The sequence below is a fragment of the Chionomys nivalis genome, chromosome 21, assembly GCF_950005125.1.
Source record: "Chionomys nivalis chromosome 21, mChiNiv1.1, whole genome shotgun sequence".
Taxonomy (NCBI): domain Eukaryota; kingdom Metazoa; phylum Chordata; class Mammalia; order Rodentia; family Cricetidae; genus Chionomys; species Chionomys nivalis.
This window is the reverse complement of record NC_080106.1, coordinates 6,515,794-6,534,542: the sequence shown is the minus strand read 5'-3', so window position 1 is coordinate 6,534,542 and position 18,749 is coordinate 6,515,794. Positions and strand designations below refer to the sequence as shown.

The window sequence follows — 18,749 nt, the reverse complement described above, 5'->3', positions numbered from 1 at the left end:
TGCCTCTGCCTCCCAAGTGCTGGGATTAAAGGTGTGCGCCACCACCATCGCCTGGCGTCCTCTGTGCTCTTCACAGCCTTTGTGGTCCCTGGTTTCCCTAGGCAGGTTTGCTAGATCGAGGCCATTCACATCCATCTTGCCTAGGACTGTAAGCGAGCGTCTTCACCCACAGCTGTCTCTTCCCTACACCATCATGTGTCTGAAGATTTTCCTCAATCCAATGCAGGTGTGGTTGTTATTATTTTTTACTTTCTTTTATACTGGTTAGTATTTTTTTCTCCTTTAAATTGTCCTTCTGGATAGCTCAGCTGGTCTATAACTTGAGATTCTCTGGCTTCTGCCTCTGGAGTGCAAGGTTATAGGCATGAACCACCTATAGGTCTGGTTATTTGCAAATGTCCAAGTTTACAGACTGGGCCAAGGTCACCTGGTGTGGCTGTGAGGAACTAAGTCAGGGTTATAGCAAGATTGAGGCTGTGACAGTTTTAGTGAGAGCAATCAGGCTTTTCATACCTTTATCAGAAAGAGAATATAATGGCAATTGCCCGGACGAATATGGGTGTAGTTGCCAGGATACGATGAAGTTTACAAGCTATGCAGGGTACACTAGATTAATGTCTAAGACCAATTGTTCTGCTAAGCATCCATCCTTCCTTGATTAGTAAGGGGACATACAGCAAAACAAACACAAAGTGGCGTGAACCCTTCACTGCCTGAAGGAGCACATCAGTCTCTCGGGAACTGGAGGGCACATTGTGCCCCAGGAGCCGTGGACTCTAACCTGAAAAACCTATGACACATGCATCTCAAGGCAGGTAGGCAGGCCAACTCCATGATTCCCTGCAATTTCCTCTTATTTATTTATTTTTTAGTCTCTTTTATTTTTTAATTTAGGGCATGCAAGTTAATCTGTAAAGCAGACATGGGGTAGCAAATCAATTTTCAGTCAAGTATAACCAGCAAAAACTTCCCAGTGACATTTTTATGGACCATAGTTTAGAAGTCCCATTAAAGACAGAAAGATAATGACCAAAAATCTTTTCCAAGTTTTGTGCAGCAGTGAAAGAGGATAATTTATCTAGCTTTGAATGTTGAATGGTTAATATTTCATCATGCAAGGCATGAACATCAATACTTAAATTATGACTGTCTCTGCTCAGGTAGCAATATGATTATCAGTGTAGGCACCCAAATCTCAGTCATTGACATAAACAGGAATGTTATTCTCTTCCCAGTTAACAAAGAGAAGCACAGGAAGATCAGGTCCATAAACCTAATATGTCTCAGCAGGAACAGATGTATTTAACAGAGACAGCACAGCAAAAACACCAACTCTGCAGTCACACCCTTCCCCTGAGATTTGGCCATGTTTTCCCCCAGTCACTGGTTTCTTCATCTGAGTCATTGTTGGTAGGAAAACTTTGTTCTGCACTGCTTGACATTTCCGTCGTCCTGTTCTCTTCCTCTCTTCAGGTATAGCCTCTGCAGATGCTTTGGAACCTCCTTGTCCATCTTGTTAGGTTGTCTTCTAGGTATCCACAGTAGGCATTGCTCTCTCTCTCTCTCTCTCTCTCTCTCTCTCTCTCTCTCTCTCTCTCTCTCTCTCTCTCTCTCTCTCTCTCTCTCTCTCCCATCAGGCAATTGGCTGCCTGCAAAAAAAGAAAAGCAAAATCTGTGTAGTGTCGGCTGTCCTGGAACTCACTCTGTAGACAATGCTGGTCTCAAATTCACAGAGATCCTCCTGCCTCTTCCTCCTGAGTGCTGGGATTAAAGGTGTGTACCCCACTGCCCAGTGAGAAATAAAACCTTGATATGGCTTGTCAAGCCCCTTCCAATTTTATTTATTTATTTATTTATTTTGGTTTTTTGAGACAGGGTTTCTCTGGTTTTGGAGCCTGTCCTGGAACTAGCTCTTGTAGACCAGGCTGGTCTTGAACTCACAGAGATCCGCCTGCCTCTGCCTCCCTAGTGCTGGGATTAAAGGCATGCGCCACCACCGCCCGACTACCTTCCAATTTTAGAAAGTTCCTCTGTCTTTTTTTCCAGGATCTGGTAACTTATTCCACCCCTGTTAAACCCTCAGGAGGATATGTGATCTGTTGTTGAGCATCGCTATACATGCCTTCTCTGGTTAACATTTTAAAAGTTATGGGCACATTCTTTTGTTGATTTCTAATAGCTTGGTCCTGATATCTTTCTGAACAATCGGTCTTCCACAGTAAATATTCACTCCCAGTGAGACAAGGCTTTTCTAAGATCCTCCAGTCAGAGGGAAGAAAAGCTTCCCCAGAAACAGAATCCAGGAGAGACAATGGAAAAGGAGCCGTTGGTCCACACTGAGCACAAGCTTGCCTAAGACCCTTAAGAGTCTCACATGAAATGGGCGTACAATTTCTAAAACAGAAAATCCTTCCCTGCCTTTTCCCATCTCCTGGGCTAAAACAAAGGCTCTTAGCTGAGAGACCTGTACCACAACTTAAAAGGAGTTAGTTCTCGTGTGCAGGGTAAGAAGCCTTCCCAACAACCTCAGAAAGAAATGGAGCAAGGCAGCGGGTGGGGGCGGGGGATGACACATTTCCAGGCTATCAGAACTGCACTTGACAGGTAGGTTTTAGGAACAGAGGAAACTGGAGCTGTGGGTGGGGGAGCAAAATCAGCACAAGGAGGAGGAAAACCCTCAACCTCGTCACAGAGTGAGGAGAGACATTAGATAATTTATCTTGTTTGCTTGTTTTTCGAGACAGGCTTTCTCTTTGTAACAGCTCTGGCTGCCCTGGAACTCTGTAGACCAGGCTTGCCTCGAACTCACAGAGATCCGCCTGCTTCTGCCTCCCAAGTGCTGGGATTAAAGGCGTGTGCACCTGGCTAGATAATATGTCTTTAGGTTCTAATTTTCCTATTGCCAGTGTTAGCTCTGCCTTTTTGCGATAATTTTTAACTATGCCATTTTTATCTATTACTGATTTTATTTCTTTCTAAAGCTGAAAGATATACCTAGGAGTTTTTTTCTGGTTCCTTTGCATCCAACTCTCCCTTAATTGCTGTTCCTAATGGGGACCAAGTTTTGGGATTCAGAGTTCCCTCTTCAGGGAAAGAAGCTGAAGTTCACTAACTGATAGTGTCCCTCTTTAACTCTTTTTTTTTTTTTTTTTTTTTTTTTGGTTTTTTGAGACAGAGTTTCTCTGTGGTTTTTGGAGCTTGTCCTGGAACTAGCTCTTGTAGACCAGGCTGGTCTCGAACTCACAGAGATCCGCCTGCCTCTGCCTCCCAGGTGCTGGGATTAAAGGTGTGCGCCACCACCGCCCGGCCTCCTCTTTAACTCTTTCCACCAGCAAAAACGGTGCAGAATTTCAGCAAACAAATGTTGTTCCTTTGACTCTGACTGTCCCATCTTCTTACCACCAATGAATGCTCCTGCCTTTTTATACTTGTGTGCACACTATTCCTGTGAGTTCCTTTTTATACTTGTGTGCACACTATTCCTGTGAGTTCCTTTTTATACTTGTGTGCACACTATTCCTGTGAATTCCTTTTTATACTTGTGTGCACACTATTCCTGTGAGTTCCTTTTTATACTTGTGTGCACACTATTCCTGTGAGTTCCTTTTTTTTTAAAATTCTTTTATTTATTTATTATGTATACTATATATTCTGACTGTGTGTATGTCTGCAGGCCAGAAGAGGGCACCAGACCTCATTACAGATAGATAGTTGTGAGCCACCAAGTGGTTGCCGGGAATTGAACTCAGGACCTTTGGAAGAGCAGGCAATGCTCTTAACCACTGAGCAATCTCTCCAGCCCTGTGAGTTCCTTTTTATACTTGTGTGCACACTATTCCTGTGAGTTCCTTTTTATACTTGTGTGCACACTATTCCTGTGAGTTCCTTTTTATATTTGTGTGCACACTATTCCTGTGAGTTCCTTTTTTATACTTGTGTGCACACTATTCCTGTGAGTTCCTCCTTGCCTTTCCCCCCTTTTTTCTTAAATCCCCATATTTCTGATGTCTGCTCCTGGCGCCACCTTCTTACAGGTCTTTTTCTTTTCCTTTATGCATAGCCTAATATTAGTTGTTACTGTTTTGTAATTTTTAGTTTGGGCTATTTCTTGTTACCATATAGGATTTTTAGTAGCAAAATTGCTATTCACTCCTGCTCTATGGAGGAACAATGGCTTAGAAATGCTGAAGGACAGCCGGGCAGTGGTGGCGCACGCCTTTAATCCCAGCACTCGGGAGGCAGAGGCAGGCGGATCTCTGTGAGTTCGAGACCAGCCTGGTCTACAAGAGCTAGTTCCAGGACAGGCTCCAAAACCACAGAGAAACCCTGTCTCGAAAAAAAAAGAAATGCTGAAGGAGTAACTCAAAAGATAGACCTTTTCCTTCTTCAGCCACAGAAGAGCTGTCGAGAGCTGGGCCTCTTTCTAAGCTAGTACTCCCCAAGGACAAAGCCAGGTTTAGTTAGATCATGAAGCCCAATGGTGAGAAGCATGAGGAACTCAAGGGGTCCCGGTCAGACACCTCCCAGGCACTGCTGATGCAGGAAAATAAGTTGGACCTCAAGGTCCAGCTATGGAGCTCGACACCGTGCCAAGGAAAGCAAGACTCGTGGTGGGCAATGTATGACAATTCGTGTTCCAGTTCAGCTGGAATCTTTCCAGAAAACCCAGGCCAGCTGGTATGTGAGCTCAAGGAAAAACTCAGTGGGAAGCATTAGTGCTGAGAGAACTCAGCCTAAACCAACCTGAGAAAGCTGTGCCTAGAATAAGCCAATGCCTCAGAAGACACAAGGTGATCCTTGGAGACTTGGTCTTCACAAGTGACACTGTGGGCAGCAGGAGCTGGGTGACAACTGGCTCATTACGGTTCCTGTGGGAGGCTGGGGCTGTGGGTTAGTTTGAGAGAGCTTGCCTAGCATGTACAAAGCCCTGGCTTCCACTTTCAACGTTACATAAAACCCACATGGCAGCAAATCCCTGGGTCTCATCAATTGGGAGGTAGAGGCAGAAGAATCAGAAATTTAAGGCTGTCCTTGGTATAGAGCAAGCTAGAGGCTATCCTGGGATACACGAGATTGCCTTTTTAAAAAGGTTCATTTGCATAAGGACTGTTGGAACAATAGAACATTGCCTGAAATGTTTTCTGACATATCTATAGGAAATTTACAGGCAAAGTTAATTTTGAATTCTGAGTTTCAGTTGTGAACAAAAATGACTTTTAACACACACACACACACATATGCATGCACACACACCCCCGCCACCTGAACACAAATCTGCCTCCTTTTAGTGCCATGATAGGCTGAATGGCACTGTGTAGTCCTCCCAGGGTTGTGCTGCGATATGATCTGATTTGATCCCAGCCCAACAGGTGCTCTCAGCACTGTATAGTGTTCTGTCTGTCTGTATCCTTGCTGACCAGAAGAGGGCACCAGATCTCATTACAATCTGGGAATTGAACTCAGGACCTCTGGAAGAGCAGTCAGTGCTCTTAACCTCTGAGCCATCTCTCCAGCCCACCAGAATGTACTTAACACAACCAACCCAGTGGCCATGATTCTGTGCAGTGGGGCTTCGAAACTGATGTCACTGTCCAAGCCAAGGCCTGCAGCAGGTTCATAAGGCTCCACGGTTACCTGATATTAGTGTCCAAGGTCTGTATCCGTCACAGGAGCATAGCCTCTAGCCAAATCAGTGCCAAGAACCCAAGTCAGACAACACACACGTTCTTGTTTGTTTGAACCTTTATTTTTTTTATGTGTATGGGTGTTCTGTCTGCATGTAGGGAGTGCCGATTGGGGCATTGGAGTCCCTAAAACTGGAGTTACAGATGGTTGAGAACTGCTGTGTAGGTGTTGGGAACTGAAACCTGGTCCCTTGTGAGAGCAAGTGCCTTAACTGCTGGGACAAAGTCTGTGCCTCACCAGCAGCTGGGCACGAGGTTCAAATCTCCCAGTGTGAGAAAGCAAAAGTTGGCACTGGCCTGTCTATTCCTGATGCTGGTGGGAAGAAGCTGCTAGGGGCTTCTGGCCCATTCCCATTCTTCTTTCATAGGTCAAGTGCTTCAGGAACTGGGTTGCCCTGCTCAGGCCAACCTGGGCTCACCATCTGCATTTGGTGTCATGGTCCCAGGATAGACTCTAGAATCAGTCTACCAGGCTCAGAGAGGGATGTTACCTATTTCTTTGTGGGGGCAAAAGAAGTCATTACCTGCAGGTTTGGAACACGAGCATCCAAAAAATGCCCAATAAATAAGTTACAACTAGCCTTTCCCCAAGAATCTTCAACAGTCCCACTCCTACTTCTGGTGGGCTGGGACTGGAACCTCCCCTCAATGTCCTGCCACCTACCTCCTTGCAGCAACCCCAGTTTCCGGGGTGGGGCAGCTTGCCTCCCTAGAAGTTGATGTCTGTGCTTGGATGCCTCCATTCTCTTAGGGCATCTCTGTGTCCCTACGTGTGGAAGTAGAAACACTACATGGCATTTCTGTAAGATAATGTCCTTGAGACACCTTCAGGGACTGCTGTAGGCTCAGAGCTACAGTAGTGACCGAATCCTGGCCTCCTAATGACCCCTGCAGAGATTTGCTAGCCTAGAGAATGATGTCCACACTCTCCTTGCTGGGGACAGTCCTGGGAAGATACTGCTTCTATGCAGAGGGTCTGGGAGTGGGCTGTGGTCCTCATTACCACATGTCATCTGTGATCTCTGGGAGGCCAGTAGAGAGAGGGTCTGGGGTGGGCTGTGGTCCTCATTACCATATGTCATCTGTGATCTCTGGGAGGCCAGTAGAGAGAGGGTCAATGAGCCAGCCACATGGACTTAGTTGGAGCGACCTCTTTATTTTAGGCTGAGTTGGTAGCCATTTGGGAGCATATAACAGTCAAGGTGCTGACCCTTGGACTCTGACGTTGGAGAGGCTGTATAAACTATGTGTTGGTCAGTGTCCTAAACGTTCACTGTCCCCAACCAAGGTAACCCCAGGACAGGATGTCCTGGGCCTCGGTAGGAGGGAGGCTCATATCCCAGGCATGGGCCAGCAGAAGCGAGCAGGGCAGTCACTGCCTGATGCACAAACAGCCTCACACTACCTACACCCAGTCCTCTGGGTCACACTACCCACACCCAGTCCTCTGGGGTGAGGGTGAAGCTCTTGTTACTGACTAACAAGAAACTAGCTCACACAAACTTTGGCTGTTCCAGGAAATTAAAAGGGTATAAAACCAGACTACCCTGGAGAGGCTTCCAGTGCCCATTTCTGTGTTGATTCCCAGTAGGGGCTGCTTAGTGTCCATGACCAGGCCAGCGCCATCCAGGTTTACTGGAGGTCTGTCAGTGTTGCAGGCTCCCCAAGGAACAGCAGCTACAGATTTCTCCTATGGGGTCTGAGAGGCAGGCCCAGGACAGGCCAGCTTGACTCTGCTAGCCAAGCCCTGCTGAAGAAGAGGCACTACCCCAGGCCTCCAGGATAGATGTACGGTTAGGAAGGTGGACAAGAGCGACAGAGAGCCGCCACAGCAGGCTGGTCCCAAACCGGACATCTAGTACAGCTGTGGAGGTCCAGCCACCACTACTTGTCCAGTCGTCCCCGGGACAGAAGTTCCACATAGCTCAGGGCACTCTGCAATGATGTCAGGCAGTACCCTTCTTCTCCAATCAAGTACCTTTGTGGGAGTGGGAAAAGAGACATATTCACCTGGAGGGGACAGATGTACAGCCTAGTCCTCTGGAGGGCAACATATTCCCTATATGCTTGGACAGTGATGTGGCCACAGCTAAGAGAGCTGGGACAGGGCAGGCCTTTCCTCATTGTCAATCCTGGCCTGTTATGGCCCTGCAGTGTACACTGTTCCCCAGGCAGATGCTACGCAGGGGATCACCTTCACTTCCTGTCTAGGGTCTTCTGAAGGCTATGGAACATGCTCACATGAGTGCCCTATGCAAGGGTGGATCTCAGAGAGCTGGCCAAAAGTAGTGGTAGGGCTACTGGCCTGCTTTGCAGCTCCTACAGCCTGTCATAGCCACTGCTTCAGATCTGGGGGTAAAGTTCCCTTGTTCCCCCTTGCCCAGCTCCACTCATACCTGGGGACACCCTTCCCCACCCTGGGGAGTGCATGTCTGTTTCCTAATCACCTACTAGCCTGGGGCTTCTTCCTACCCTTCATGAATGAACTCCTCCAGGGCGGCGCACTCTGACACCAGTTGGGGGAGGCCACTCCTCAGCACCACAAAGGACAGGATGGGCAGCAGGTCATCAGCACCACTGCTGGGCAAAAGCAAAGAGGTCAGTGGGCCTAGGGACACTCGCCTTGGCTTTCTGAAGCCTGGCCAGATTGACTACAATTCCTGTACTCCCCCCAAACAGCGCAGGAGACCTCCTGGCCCCAATACCAGGACCGATGGAGGGACTCACTACAGCCTCTTCTGATTTCCTAGTTGGCTGTGGTCTCACAAGCTTTTAGGAGTTAGGAGCAAATGGCAAGACTGGACAAGAGAATCACCTCTGCAGTAGGCCCTTTCTGCCCTCAGGAGGTGTCTCAGTACACTAGTTAGGGACACATGAAGAGCCTCTTGGAAGAACATGGCGAACAAAAAGCAAGGAGGCAGCTGGAACCTGAGGCTATGGCTTGGGTCTGACTACTTTCCCATGGGTCAGGGAGGCTCCCCACACCACCTGTACCTGCTCATTGTCCTGCCACCTACAGGGACAAGATGGTCCCACGTTGGGGGTGGCTTGGCAAACATCAAGGTTGTGATTGGCAAACATTTAGCCTGGGAGCTCTTTTATAAATTGGTAACAAGGGCAGGGCAGGCAGGCTGGCTCTGTGGTGAGGATGGAACAGTAACCCGACCTTAGAGTGGGAGAGAAGTGTCTGCCCTTCTTTTCCTCGGGTGGAGCTCCTCATGGGGGACCTCATCCTTGATTCTGATATTTACTTGTGGGACCCCGGGTGCAGGCCAGGGTAACAGTCCCTCGCTGCAATGATTGGTGTCAAGGCTGATCCTTGCCCTTGGGACAAGGTGTGGCAAAGGTCAGAGCTCAGTAAGAGGCGTGGGGGACATTGACTCTAGGTCAGAGGATGCAGTTATAGCTGCACTGAGCAGAGCTGAAGGCAGGCTCAAGCATCCCAGAACCCAAGGCTGTGTGACATGGGTGGGAAGAACCTGCCCCATCTTGCATGTGCTAGATCAGTGCAGGAAAGGGGCCTCACTTTGAAAGTGTTCCTTCCCTGCTCCCCTCTAAGTATGCACCTGGGGACCAGGCAGGCCTTTCTCAAAGAGCAGCTCTAGGTCTCACCAGATTAACCAGGGTTCAGGATCCCTGGGATCCCTTGGCCTAGGCAGCGGGCACTGCAAGAGCAGCCTGTCCAGATGGACTGAAGCACATGGTTGCGGGGTGGGAGCCCTTTTCCTTGCCCTGTCTCAGCCCGGGGTCTCTGGCAGGAATGAGCTTTATTCTGTGATGATGGCATCTGGGGCTGCTGAGGGAAGCAGGGCCACCTACAGGGCAGGGACATAAACTAGTACTGGACTCACATGGCGGCAGCAGGGGGCTGGGACCCAGCCTCAGGCCTGGCCTCTGGGGCACGGCAGTAGTCCTCCGCACAGATGCAGATGACCCGAAGAGTCCGCACTGTGGCACAGAAAATGGCTTCAGTGGGGTGTGATGTGGTGGTAGGTGAAAGAGGAGGAGTTAGCAAGGGCGGGAGGACTTGAAAGGCCTGGTGTGAGGGAGACTACGCTGTTTCCTATATCAAGGGGTCTCCTGGTATTGCCCAATCTCTCCTAATAATGCAGGACTGGAGAAAGCTGAAGGTCACTGCCCCGTATTTGCCTAGTGACAGGCCTGTAGGCTAGCAGGGAAGGTACAGCCCCATCTTCCACCTCTCAAACCTCTGGGCCCCTCAGATCCCCGCACCGATGCACTCCAGCTTCTTCTGGGGGCAGCTCTCCAAAACTAGCAGCCCCAGTTCCTGGGCCGCAGTGCGGTAGGGGTAGGTGGAGGCTTGAGCCTCAGGGGCACGTGGGAGGAGCTTGGCAGGGATGCCAAGGGCTGTAGGGGGTGCATTCCTGTACAGCTCCATGCTCCTGTTCACAGCAGCCTCCTGGGTACGGTACACACTCCTAAAGCAGAGAGGCCAGGCTCAGTAAGCATGGAGACACTGTTCCAGAGACAAGCAGGGTTGTGGCTGAGGATCTCTGGAGCTCAGTCCTATGAGAGCTGCTCAGGTATTTGAAAAAAATGGTTACTAAACAGGGAGGTGGGTACAGCCACCTCCAAACTTTTAACACCTGAGGATAGCCTCAGGATCAGACAGCCACTGAGACACTGGGGTGGAGACTCCAGCTCACGGGGTTGGGGAGCTGGCTGGAGGCAATACCTGTAGAGGGCTAGCAGCAGGGGCCACAGTGGAGAGAAGAAGGGCTCCTCGATGCAGGCCAGGCAGCGGTCTTTGGAGGTGGCTGTATTCAGGCTTTCGAAGGCCAAAAGAGTCAGCGAGAGCAGTCTATCTGCCAGAAGCAGAGTTGGGAATATGGAAATGTGCTATTACCTGCCCCTCTCTAGATGCTGTAAGTTCAGACTCAAGGCGCTCCGCTCCCCAGATCCTGTCAACTGAGCTGTAGCATCTAGGCTTGCTGGGGTTGTTCCACTTGGTTATTCTACTTGTTCGCCCTCCCATACCCATCCCTGTCTATCCTATGTGGCATATGGCCTGGGGCTGGGTCTTAGCCCTTCTTTCTTGGGGCTGACTTGGTCACACACAGCTCCCACGTGGCTAAAGAGTTTGCTGAAGAGAGGGGATGATGGCCCCTTTGTGAAAAGGACTGGCTCCCAAGTCTACAGGAATCCCAGGAACTTTAGAGTACTGAGTAAGAACCCAGGCTGTTGAGCCTTCCTCACTGGTTCATAGATGTCTAGAAGCCTTGGGGCAAGCATGGCCAGGCCACCTTGTGATCTAAGGCTGTGATAGGCACCACTTCTCTGACTCCCATATCAGCTCCACCCACTACCTGAGGGACTGGGGTAGATTAGGGCCTGCCCTTCTGGGCTGAATGCTTGCTCCTATGGGGTGTGGGTGGACATAGGTCTTTGCTGTCCAGGGCAGTAAGTTGCACTTGAGGGCTGGTAGATGCAACTGGAGCGGCTCCTGGTTGGTGCCCTGCACGCTCACCGATAGCATTGTGAATGTCCTTCACTGTGTTCTTCAGGCATTCCAGCAAGGGCTCCCTCTTTGCTCCCGGAGTGTGTGGCTCAGATACAGCCACAAACTGCTCCAGGTCCTCAAAGGAGCTGTCCTTGTCTGGCAAGTGGGATGAAGCCTCCACCAGGGGTGAGGAAGGCCCTGCTGGGCTGCCGTCTGCCTCTCTGTCCAGAGAGCCTGAGTGGAGTGTGGGGGCAGAAGGTGTGGAAGGAGGTCCATCCAGAGGTCTTGGGGCTACACTGGGTTCTGAAGGCGACAGCATGCAGTAGAGGCTCTGGGAGGATCGAAGTCGCCGGCTCCCAGGAGCCAGGAGGCCGTTGGCTTCTGGGGGTAGAGAGCAGCAGCCTGGCGCAGGCGCAGCACTGATAGCGGCCCGGCTCACAATAGGGTACAATGCACTGTATACTGCACACTGGAGCTTCTTCAGGAGCTGGGAGATTGGGTGATCAGGAAGGCTGCAAGGAGAAGAGCGGGAAGGATGCATTTGGGCCCTGAAGAGTCTACCCAGGTAGGCATTTTTTATACCCACCCATTTTTCTCATCTCCAGCAAACAAGTGAGTACCATAGCAGCCACCCTCAAAGCCGGGCAGGGCCTCAGTCTACTTTTTAGCCTTAAGCTTAGAAATCTGAGTTCAATTCCTATTAACTGACCTCAGTCACCTGGGCGTTATGCCCTCATCTGTGGAATCACCTATACAAAAACCGTCACACTATGAAAGATTTCAGAGAGGTAACATCTCTGCTATCTCCTATTAGTGCATATCGTAAGTGTGATCCACCCAATCTAGAGAAGTGAATGGAAGCCAACAAAAACCTATCAGCACAAAAGGCCCTTCTCCAGGAGCCCCTCACCCCCCCAGGTCTCCATAGCCTAGCCTTTCTAACTAATCTCCTTTCTAACTCTTTCCCCATTATCTAGCAGGAAGAACCACTGGCTGGGGGATGGGCTCTGTGAATACCTGAGCAAGTGGGAGACCAGGCTGGTTACTACTGACAGGTCCCCTGGGCTCCGCTTAAGCTTGGCTCTCCAGTGCTTTGGCCAGTCCTGCAGGACAGAGGACCTTGGAGGAAAGCACAGTCGGATCTCCACAATGGGATGCCCTGTAAGGACTGGGTGGGGTTGCCCTGGGGTGTGGGAAGGAACCGACTCCTATAGGTCCACGTGATCCCAGTTCTGCCATTCCTCCACATGGACCAGTGGTACTCACATGGTCTTGCTCATACTCCAGGATGGCAGCATAGAGGGCGCGCTGCTCCCGCTCCTCTGGGGTCAGAGCAACTTGACTGCAGAACCTCCTGAGGAGGAAGACAAGCTGGGAACAGGGATGGACCTATGGGCTCAGGAAGCCCTTTCCAGGCCTCCCAGAATGCCTATGAGACAGGAAGGGGATGCACCTGTTGGCTGCCTCCTGAAGACGCAGGCGGCGCTCCTCCATCTTCCGCTGGAGCTGGGGTAACAGAGTCAAGGGGCCAGTAGTGTCTGACCTGAGTGGGCCTCCACCCTTGCCCTGTGCCTCACCCACTCCATACTCCTACAATACCCTTGATGTCCCAAGGGTCCAGGTAGGTAAGGCTGCCTCTGCCCTCTAGAGATGAGTGCTGGACAAGGCCAGGAGAACAGCCATTAGTTCAGGAAGGGGCTGTTTCCAGGAAGGCAGGCTGGAAGGTGGACAGCAGTAGTGCTGGGCAGGCCAGGAATGCAAAGCCTGGGTTAATCTCCTTCACTGCTGGGAAGGCTCACAGTCCCACACTTACCTGGCACCTGGCTCCTTCTCCCTATTCTGCCCCTTCTCCACCCTCAGCTCAAGACCTCACTCTCATCTCTCCTTAAGGATGCCGTCTCCTCTCTTGCTTTGGCGATAACCAGATTCTCCATCATCTGCCGCTGTAGAGACAGGGTCTAAGGCAAGGAGGAGGAAATAAATCCCAGTTCCTCAGCGCCTTGATCCTTCCCTGAGCAGCCCAACTCCTCTCTGGGCCTTGCTCACCAGTGATGTCTTCTGCATGGCCTGACTGGGGTCCAGACGGGCCATTCGGGCCTCGTATGTGGCCCTTAGCTTCTGGTTCTGTAAGGAGGCCTTTTCCAGTGGCGTTAGCTCCCTAAAAACAGTGACAAGCTGCTGTCCATGCACAGGAAGTCCAGGAGTGTTCTAGTGACCTGAGCAACCATCCTCACACCCCTCTTGACCTCGTTCTAAGACCAAGATGAAAGAAGATGGTGATGAAGCAGGAAGAAATGCAGCGGGGAGGGTCGGGGGCAAGCTAGAGATCTGTTGCCCAAACATGGGTGCTGGTAATGCTAGAACTAGGGGCTTCTCAAGAGAAGCAGGACATTCGGACTTTTAGGAAAATCGGTTACATCTGTGGCAACAACGTGGAACTCCTGGAAGTTACTATAGGGTTCCCAACAGCAAGATTCATTTGCAACCCACTGAAGGGAGAGCTGTGTCTATTCAGTCATAAACTGCAGCAGTCACACACCTCTCTGCTCTCAGCGTTAGCTGACAAACGGTGTGGAGGAGACTGAGGGGAAAAGACTCCATTCTGAAGCTGACGACTGTATCCACCCCAGGGATGAAGCTGCACACAAAGACAGGTGGGGCCTGAGGAACCTGGCGGGTAAAGGTACCTCTAGGACACGTAGTAAGAGGGGCGTGATTCATCTAAGTTGGGTTCACTGAGTTTCTGCATCTGTGGCTTGGTATCTTTCATTAGTGTAGAAAATTCTCTGCTGTTATATTTTCAAACAATGCCCCCCACCCCGCTATCTTTCTCCTCTTTCTAGAACTTAAAAAAACGTGCTAGACCTTCTGTCTTTCCTATTTTATGTCTTGTTCCTGTGACATCTGGATTTTATCTTTGCTTATTTTTTTTCTCTCTTCATCTGTGTCTCTATTCTGTTATTACAAACCTGTACACATTTATTTATTTATTTGTTAGTTTTTTAGAGGCAGAGTTTCTCTGTGTAGCCTTGACTGTTCTGGAACTTACTCTGTAGTCCAGGCTGGCCTTGAACTCACAGAGATTTGTCTGCTCTGTGTGCTGAGTGCTGGGCATAGGCATGTGCTAACACTGCCTTTTAAGGCAGCCCTGACCTCATGATTTTCCTCCCTTCAACTACAAAGTTCTGGGATTACAGGCATATGCTACCTCCCCTGGCCAGGCTAGCCACAAACTCAATAGGGTAGACTTGAACCTATGATCTCCTGATTCCATCTCTTGCAAACTGGGATAACAGGCAATAATAGGAATCAAATTCAGGGCTTCATGTACGCTAGGGACGCACTCTAGCATGAAGTTACATTCTCAACTATCTAGTATTTACTTATTATTATTATTATTTTGTTTTTATGTGTATGGGTCTTTTGCCTGCATGTATGTGTACCTTTTACCATGCGTGTGCCTGGTGCTCAAGGAGGCAAGAAGAGGGCGTTAGATACTGTAACTAAGTTTGTTTTTGTTTCTGTTTTTTGTTTTTTGTTTTTATTTTGCTGGCTCTGACTTTAGAGTTTCTTGTTCAGGTGCTTTCAAACTTGGTTTTGTATTTCTAAACAAAGCTCAGGGTTGTTTGAACCGTGCCTGATAACCATCTGAAATCTTCATGGGTCTGTTCTGTAACTATTATCTCATCATTTCTGTTTCTATGTGGCTATCTTTGTTTGCCACTAACTTTTTTTTTTTTTTTTTTTTTTTTTTTTTTTTTTTTTTTGGTTTTTCGAGACAGGGTTTCTCTGTGGTTTTGGAGCCTGTCCTGGAACTAGCTCTTGTAGACCAGGCTGGTCTCGAACTCACAGAGATCCGCCTGCCTCTGCCTCCCAAGTGCTGGGATTAAAGGCGTGCGCCACCACCGCCCGGCCTGCCACTAACTTTTGAAGGATGAATTTGCATCCTAATGGAATTTGCATTTGCTCCTGTCAGGCAAAGGTGTGTCTACCCTGGGAACCACTTTAACTAACTACCCCAAGGGAAGCTCACTTTGTTCGGCTTCCAGCCCCATCCACAGCTTTAGCACACCTCCCATCCTGACAATCTTACTTCTTAGAGTTCTGTGATTCTGCCACCTGCAGCTTCTGGAAGATCTCAGGAGGCAGGAACGGGGAGAGTTTCCCTCCCTCGTCTGAACACACTCGGCGGTGTCGGCTGGTGGGCAAGGGCATGGGGGGAGCCACAGGTACAGCTGGCTTCAGGCATATTCTCCCTGCAAGCCATGTAGAGAACCCTGGTCAGCAGGCTAGGGATCATCCCACAAAGCCGGTATCAAGAGGCCCCTTCTTTGAGTACCCACCAAGTTTGGTAGCTGTTGACTGGGCCCGTTCCAGACACTGTTCAGCTAGTTTCAGCATCTTTGAGGTCTCAGGAAGAACTGTTTCCCCACCTTCTAGGGAAGGAACATGGGGGCTGATTATGACTCATATCCTTGCTAAGAACAAGGAACTGTAAGTTAGGCAAGTTCACCCTTATTCATCTCATCACAGTTCAAGACAGTATACACACATGATTGGCAGCCAAGCACCAGACTGACTCTTGCTTGCCTTCTGGAGATGGCCAGGTAGCACTCATGGCTACTGAACAGAGAAATGGGTGCTACAGACTCTCTTGGCCCACCACCTACTAGCTGCCTGTACCAGACTGACCCTCCCGCGGGTGTGGCCGTGAGCTCTTCCTCCTCCCACCCCTGACCCTCGGGTGTCTGCGCTGCTCCCTTCCCTCCATGGGCCTGCTTCTATCAGTAGGTGCATCTTTTCCTTATACTTTGCCAAGACCGCTCAGCTTCTGGACCCAATCTCCTGTTCCCCCTTACAACAAGCTCCTCATAAACTCCACCTTCTCCTCATTCTACCTCCATCTCAGCATCCAGATTCCCCTATATTGTCCTTACGCAGCCCTACTTTGTAAAGGATAGCAAATCATTCGATTTTTTTTTCTATCCTCTGGGACATTACTCCCTTAAGGTTCCTCCTGCTAGTCAAGATGCCGCAGTCTTTGACGTGTCAGGGCTCAGCTGAGCTCGCTTGTTCTCCACTAGCTCTCCCTAACTGTGTTCCTATGTCTAGAGCGTTGCTTGTATCTCAGACTTTATATATGCTCACAGTGGAATTCTCTAAGTTTTTAAAATTCGAGACAGGGTCTCCTGTAGCCTAGGCTGGCCTCAAACTTCCTAGTAGCTGAGGATGACCTTGAACTCTTGAATCTCCTCAAGGCTAAGATTTCAGACTTGCACTACCACATTAGTTTACTCAGTGCCAGGGACCAACGGCAGGGCTTCATGTAGGCTAGGAAAGCACGCTCTACCAACCGAACTAGATTCCAGCCTCACAGAGCAATTCATGGTGTCTCCCCTGACACATAAAGTTGCCCATTCTCTGCTTGGAACATCCCCTCATGCTGGCAACTCACCATCAACCCTAGCAGGTCTGGTTGGTTTCTGCTTCAAGATACATCTAAGGTCTCTACTCATCCCAAAGCTGGGTAGAGCTCTGGGAGGTTCCCCAAATTCCACTTCCAGCCAATACGTACAAAGCACTGCTGTAACTATTTCTCTTGGGCTTTCAATGTACTTCTGCTGGTGATGCCCCCACTCTGTGCAGCTCTCCCTTCACTGCCTTGAGGCCGTGTCTTGACTCAATCCATGATCTATCTCTTAACCCATAATACTGCTCTCCAGTGCCACCATGTTCCACTATGATATTCTTTTTTTTTTGTTCTTTTCGAGACAGGGTTTCTCTGTGGCTTTTGGAGCCTGTCCTGGAACTAGCTCTGTAGACCAGGCTGGTCTCGAACTCACAGAGATCCGCCTGCCTCTGCCTCCCGAGTGCTGGGATTAAAGGCGTGCGCCACCACCGCCCGGCCCCACTATGATATTCTATACCAATGATAATGACCAGGCCGGAAAGAGGCAGGAGACCTCCAGCTCTGGGGACCATCAAGGGCTAAGATGTCCACGATGTTGCCATCACGAGAAGAAGCAAGTCCGCAAGCATACCTGTAGTGTTTTCCACATCTTCCAGCAACGCCTGGGAGATGTAGTGGATGCTTCTCAGGTATTCCACGTATGCCTCCTGTGTCAGGGAAGAGAATGGCAGGGGTCAGGCTAGCAGAGGGAAGTGCCGACGTCATGCCTGCCAGGTGGATGGAGGAAACAGTATCAAGAGCGCCTGCTCATTTTTGAGAGACTTCTAGACATCAGTGATGATCTATCTAGGAAGAGACGGTACCCCCACTGTCTAGACTTGAAGGAAAAAATATTTCTGTCTGAGAACAAAATCAGGAATTTCTCCCTACAACTTCTGCACTAGAGAGTTCCCAGCTGGCCACATCTCTCCTTCACAACCTTGCTCTGAAGCACCTGTAGGAACGGGGCATCAGTCCTGAGGCCTGGGAAAGCAGCCTCAGCAGAGACACTGTTTTCCACTCTGTACCGCAAAGTCCCCTTCCTTGTAACTCAAAGACCAGTAGCCTTTCCATGTCTTATGAAAAATATTTCCTGAAAGTCTAAGGAGAGAATTGGGCTTGTCGCTCAATCTCACTTTCTGGCTTAGGCTGTGAGAAACAATGTTTTTCGGACTCCAGAGCTGCAGGTTTTAACTGTGTGACCCCTGTCCTGAGCTCTGTGACAGCCCAGGACAGAATGTACTCCGGTATGTATGTGTTTTGTTTTATCCATTGTCAAATTACCCGTCTTTCATTAACTCAACACTTCAGAGATTAGGATAAAAGGGATTTCAGGCAGGATTTTGGTCTTGTGGGAGTACCTGATGCCCTAGAAAACCAACTTGGGGAACTGGACGAACACTGATTCTTCCTCTCCAAGGGTAGCTCAGGGTGGCCTGGCCGGCTCTTCCACCTGGTTGCCATCCTTTAATTAGCATTCATTCTCAGTGGCAGGCCACACCCCTTCTGTGCCTGCGTTTCTTTACAAATGACCTTTGAAAGCAACTGCAAACAGACAGCTGCATAATGAATGAGCCAAAAGCCAGTCTTTTCTAGATTAAGTCTACGCAGCCTCCGTCAAGAACACACACACACACACACACACACACACACACACACACACACACACGTCTGTCATCTCCATCCTGGAGGGCTGCTTCACAGGTCATTTGCAAAGAGAACCTCGACTCTATTTCACCGACTCATTGAACAAATAAACCTGAGACCAAATGCTATTTGAGATGTCCGAGGTGCCCGCAGAGCGCCCACAGCCGCCCCACCGAGAGCCTCCGGGTGGGGTCCCAATGCTGTCGCGCGCGTCGGAAGCACGATCCCCACTCACACGCCCGCCCTCGCCCACCACGGACGGTGCCTCCCGGAGCTGCCGCCGCGCCCCTCCCAGCCTCACCCGGGGCCGGTTGCCGGTGTCTAGCTCGATAGCCCTGTTGGCCAGTTTCATGGCGCTTTGCAGTGGCTTCGCCGCGCCGTCCCCGGCCGCAGCGGCCATGGCGCCGGGCGGGGGAGGCCGCGGCCACAGGGGCGGGGCCGGCGCCTCCAAACCGGAACGTGGAGTGTGCAGCCGAGGGAGTTGCGGGAACCGCACACTGCCGGAAGG

At 50.1% G+C, this 18,749-nt stretch overlaps 1 protein-coding gene across 3 annotated transcripts; it reads right to left on the bottom strand.

Annotated features, from left to right (window-relative positions):
• Positions 1-5,773: 5,773 nt before the first annotated feature.
• On the bottom strand, positions 5,774-18,680 carry Vps9d1 (VPS9 domain containing 1). Of its 3 annotated transcripts, none has more exons than XM_057753975.1 (15): positions 18,543-18,680; positions 17,187-17,262; positions 15,489-15,581; positions 15,239-15,401; positions 13,192-13,303; positions 13,041-13,103; positions 12,599-12,651; positions 12,412-12,499; positions 12,163-12,248; positions 11,173-11,657; positions 10,381-10,510; positions 9,918-10,123; positions 9,536-9,632; positions 8,157-8,261; positions 5,774-7,662 (listed from the first exon to the last, which is right to left on the bottom strand). In XM_057753975.1, exons 1-15 carry the CDS (start codon positions 18,639-18,641, stop codon positions 7,569-7,571), a joined length of 1,950 nt encoding a protein of 649 aa, XP_057609958.1. In that variant the 5' UTR covers positions 18,642-18,680; the 3' UTR covers positions 5,774-7,568. The 3 variants fall into 3 exon arrangements, 2 of the variants coding, with proteins under 2 accessions (XP_057609958.1, XP_057609959.1); XM_057753976.1 differs by having other exon boundaries at positions 15,489-15,578; XR_009055748.1 differs by lacking the exon at positions 5,774-7,662 and having other exon boundaries at positions 8,246-8,261; positions 9,893-10,123.
• Positions 18,681-18,749: the final 69 nt, after the last annotated feature.

Bases quoted from the DNA above. Each gene is read 5' to 3' on its own strand.
- Vps9d1 (XM_057753975.1), bottom strand. From the start codon at position 18,641: ATGGCCGCTGCGGCCGGGGACGGCGCGGCGAAGCCACTGCAAAGCGCC. The intron at 17,263-18,542 runs GTGAGGCTGGGA...TCCCTGACACAG, and splicing joins ACACCGGCAACCGGCCCCGG to GAGGCATACGTGGAATACCT. The intron at 12,249-12,411 runs GTGAGTACCACT...TCTGTCCTGCAG, and splicing joins TGGAGTATGAGCAAGACCAT to GACTGGCCAAAGCACTGGAG.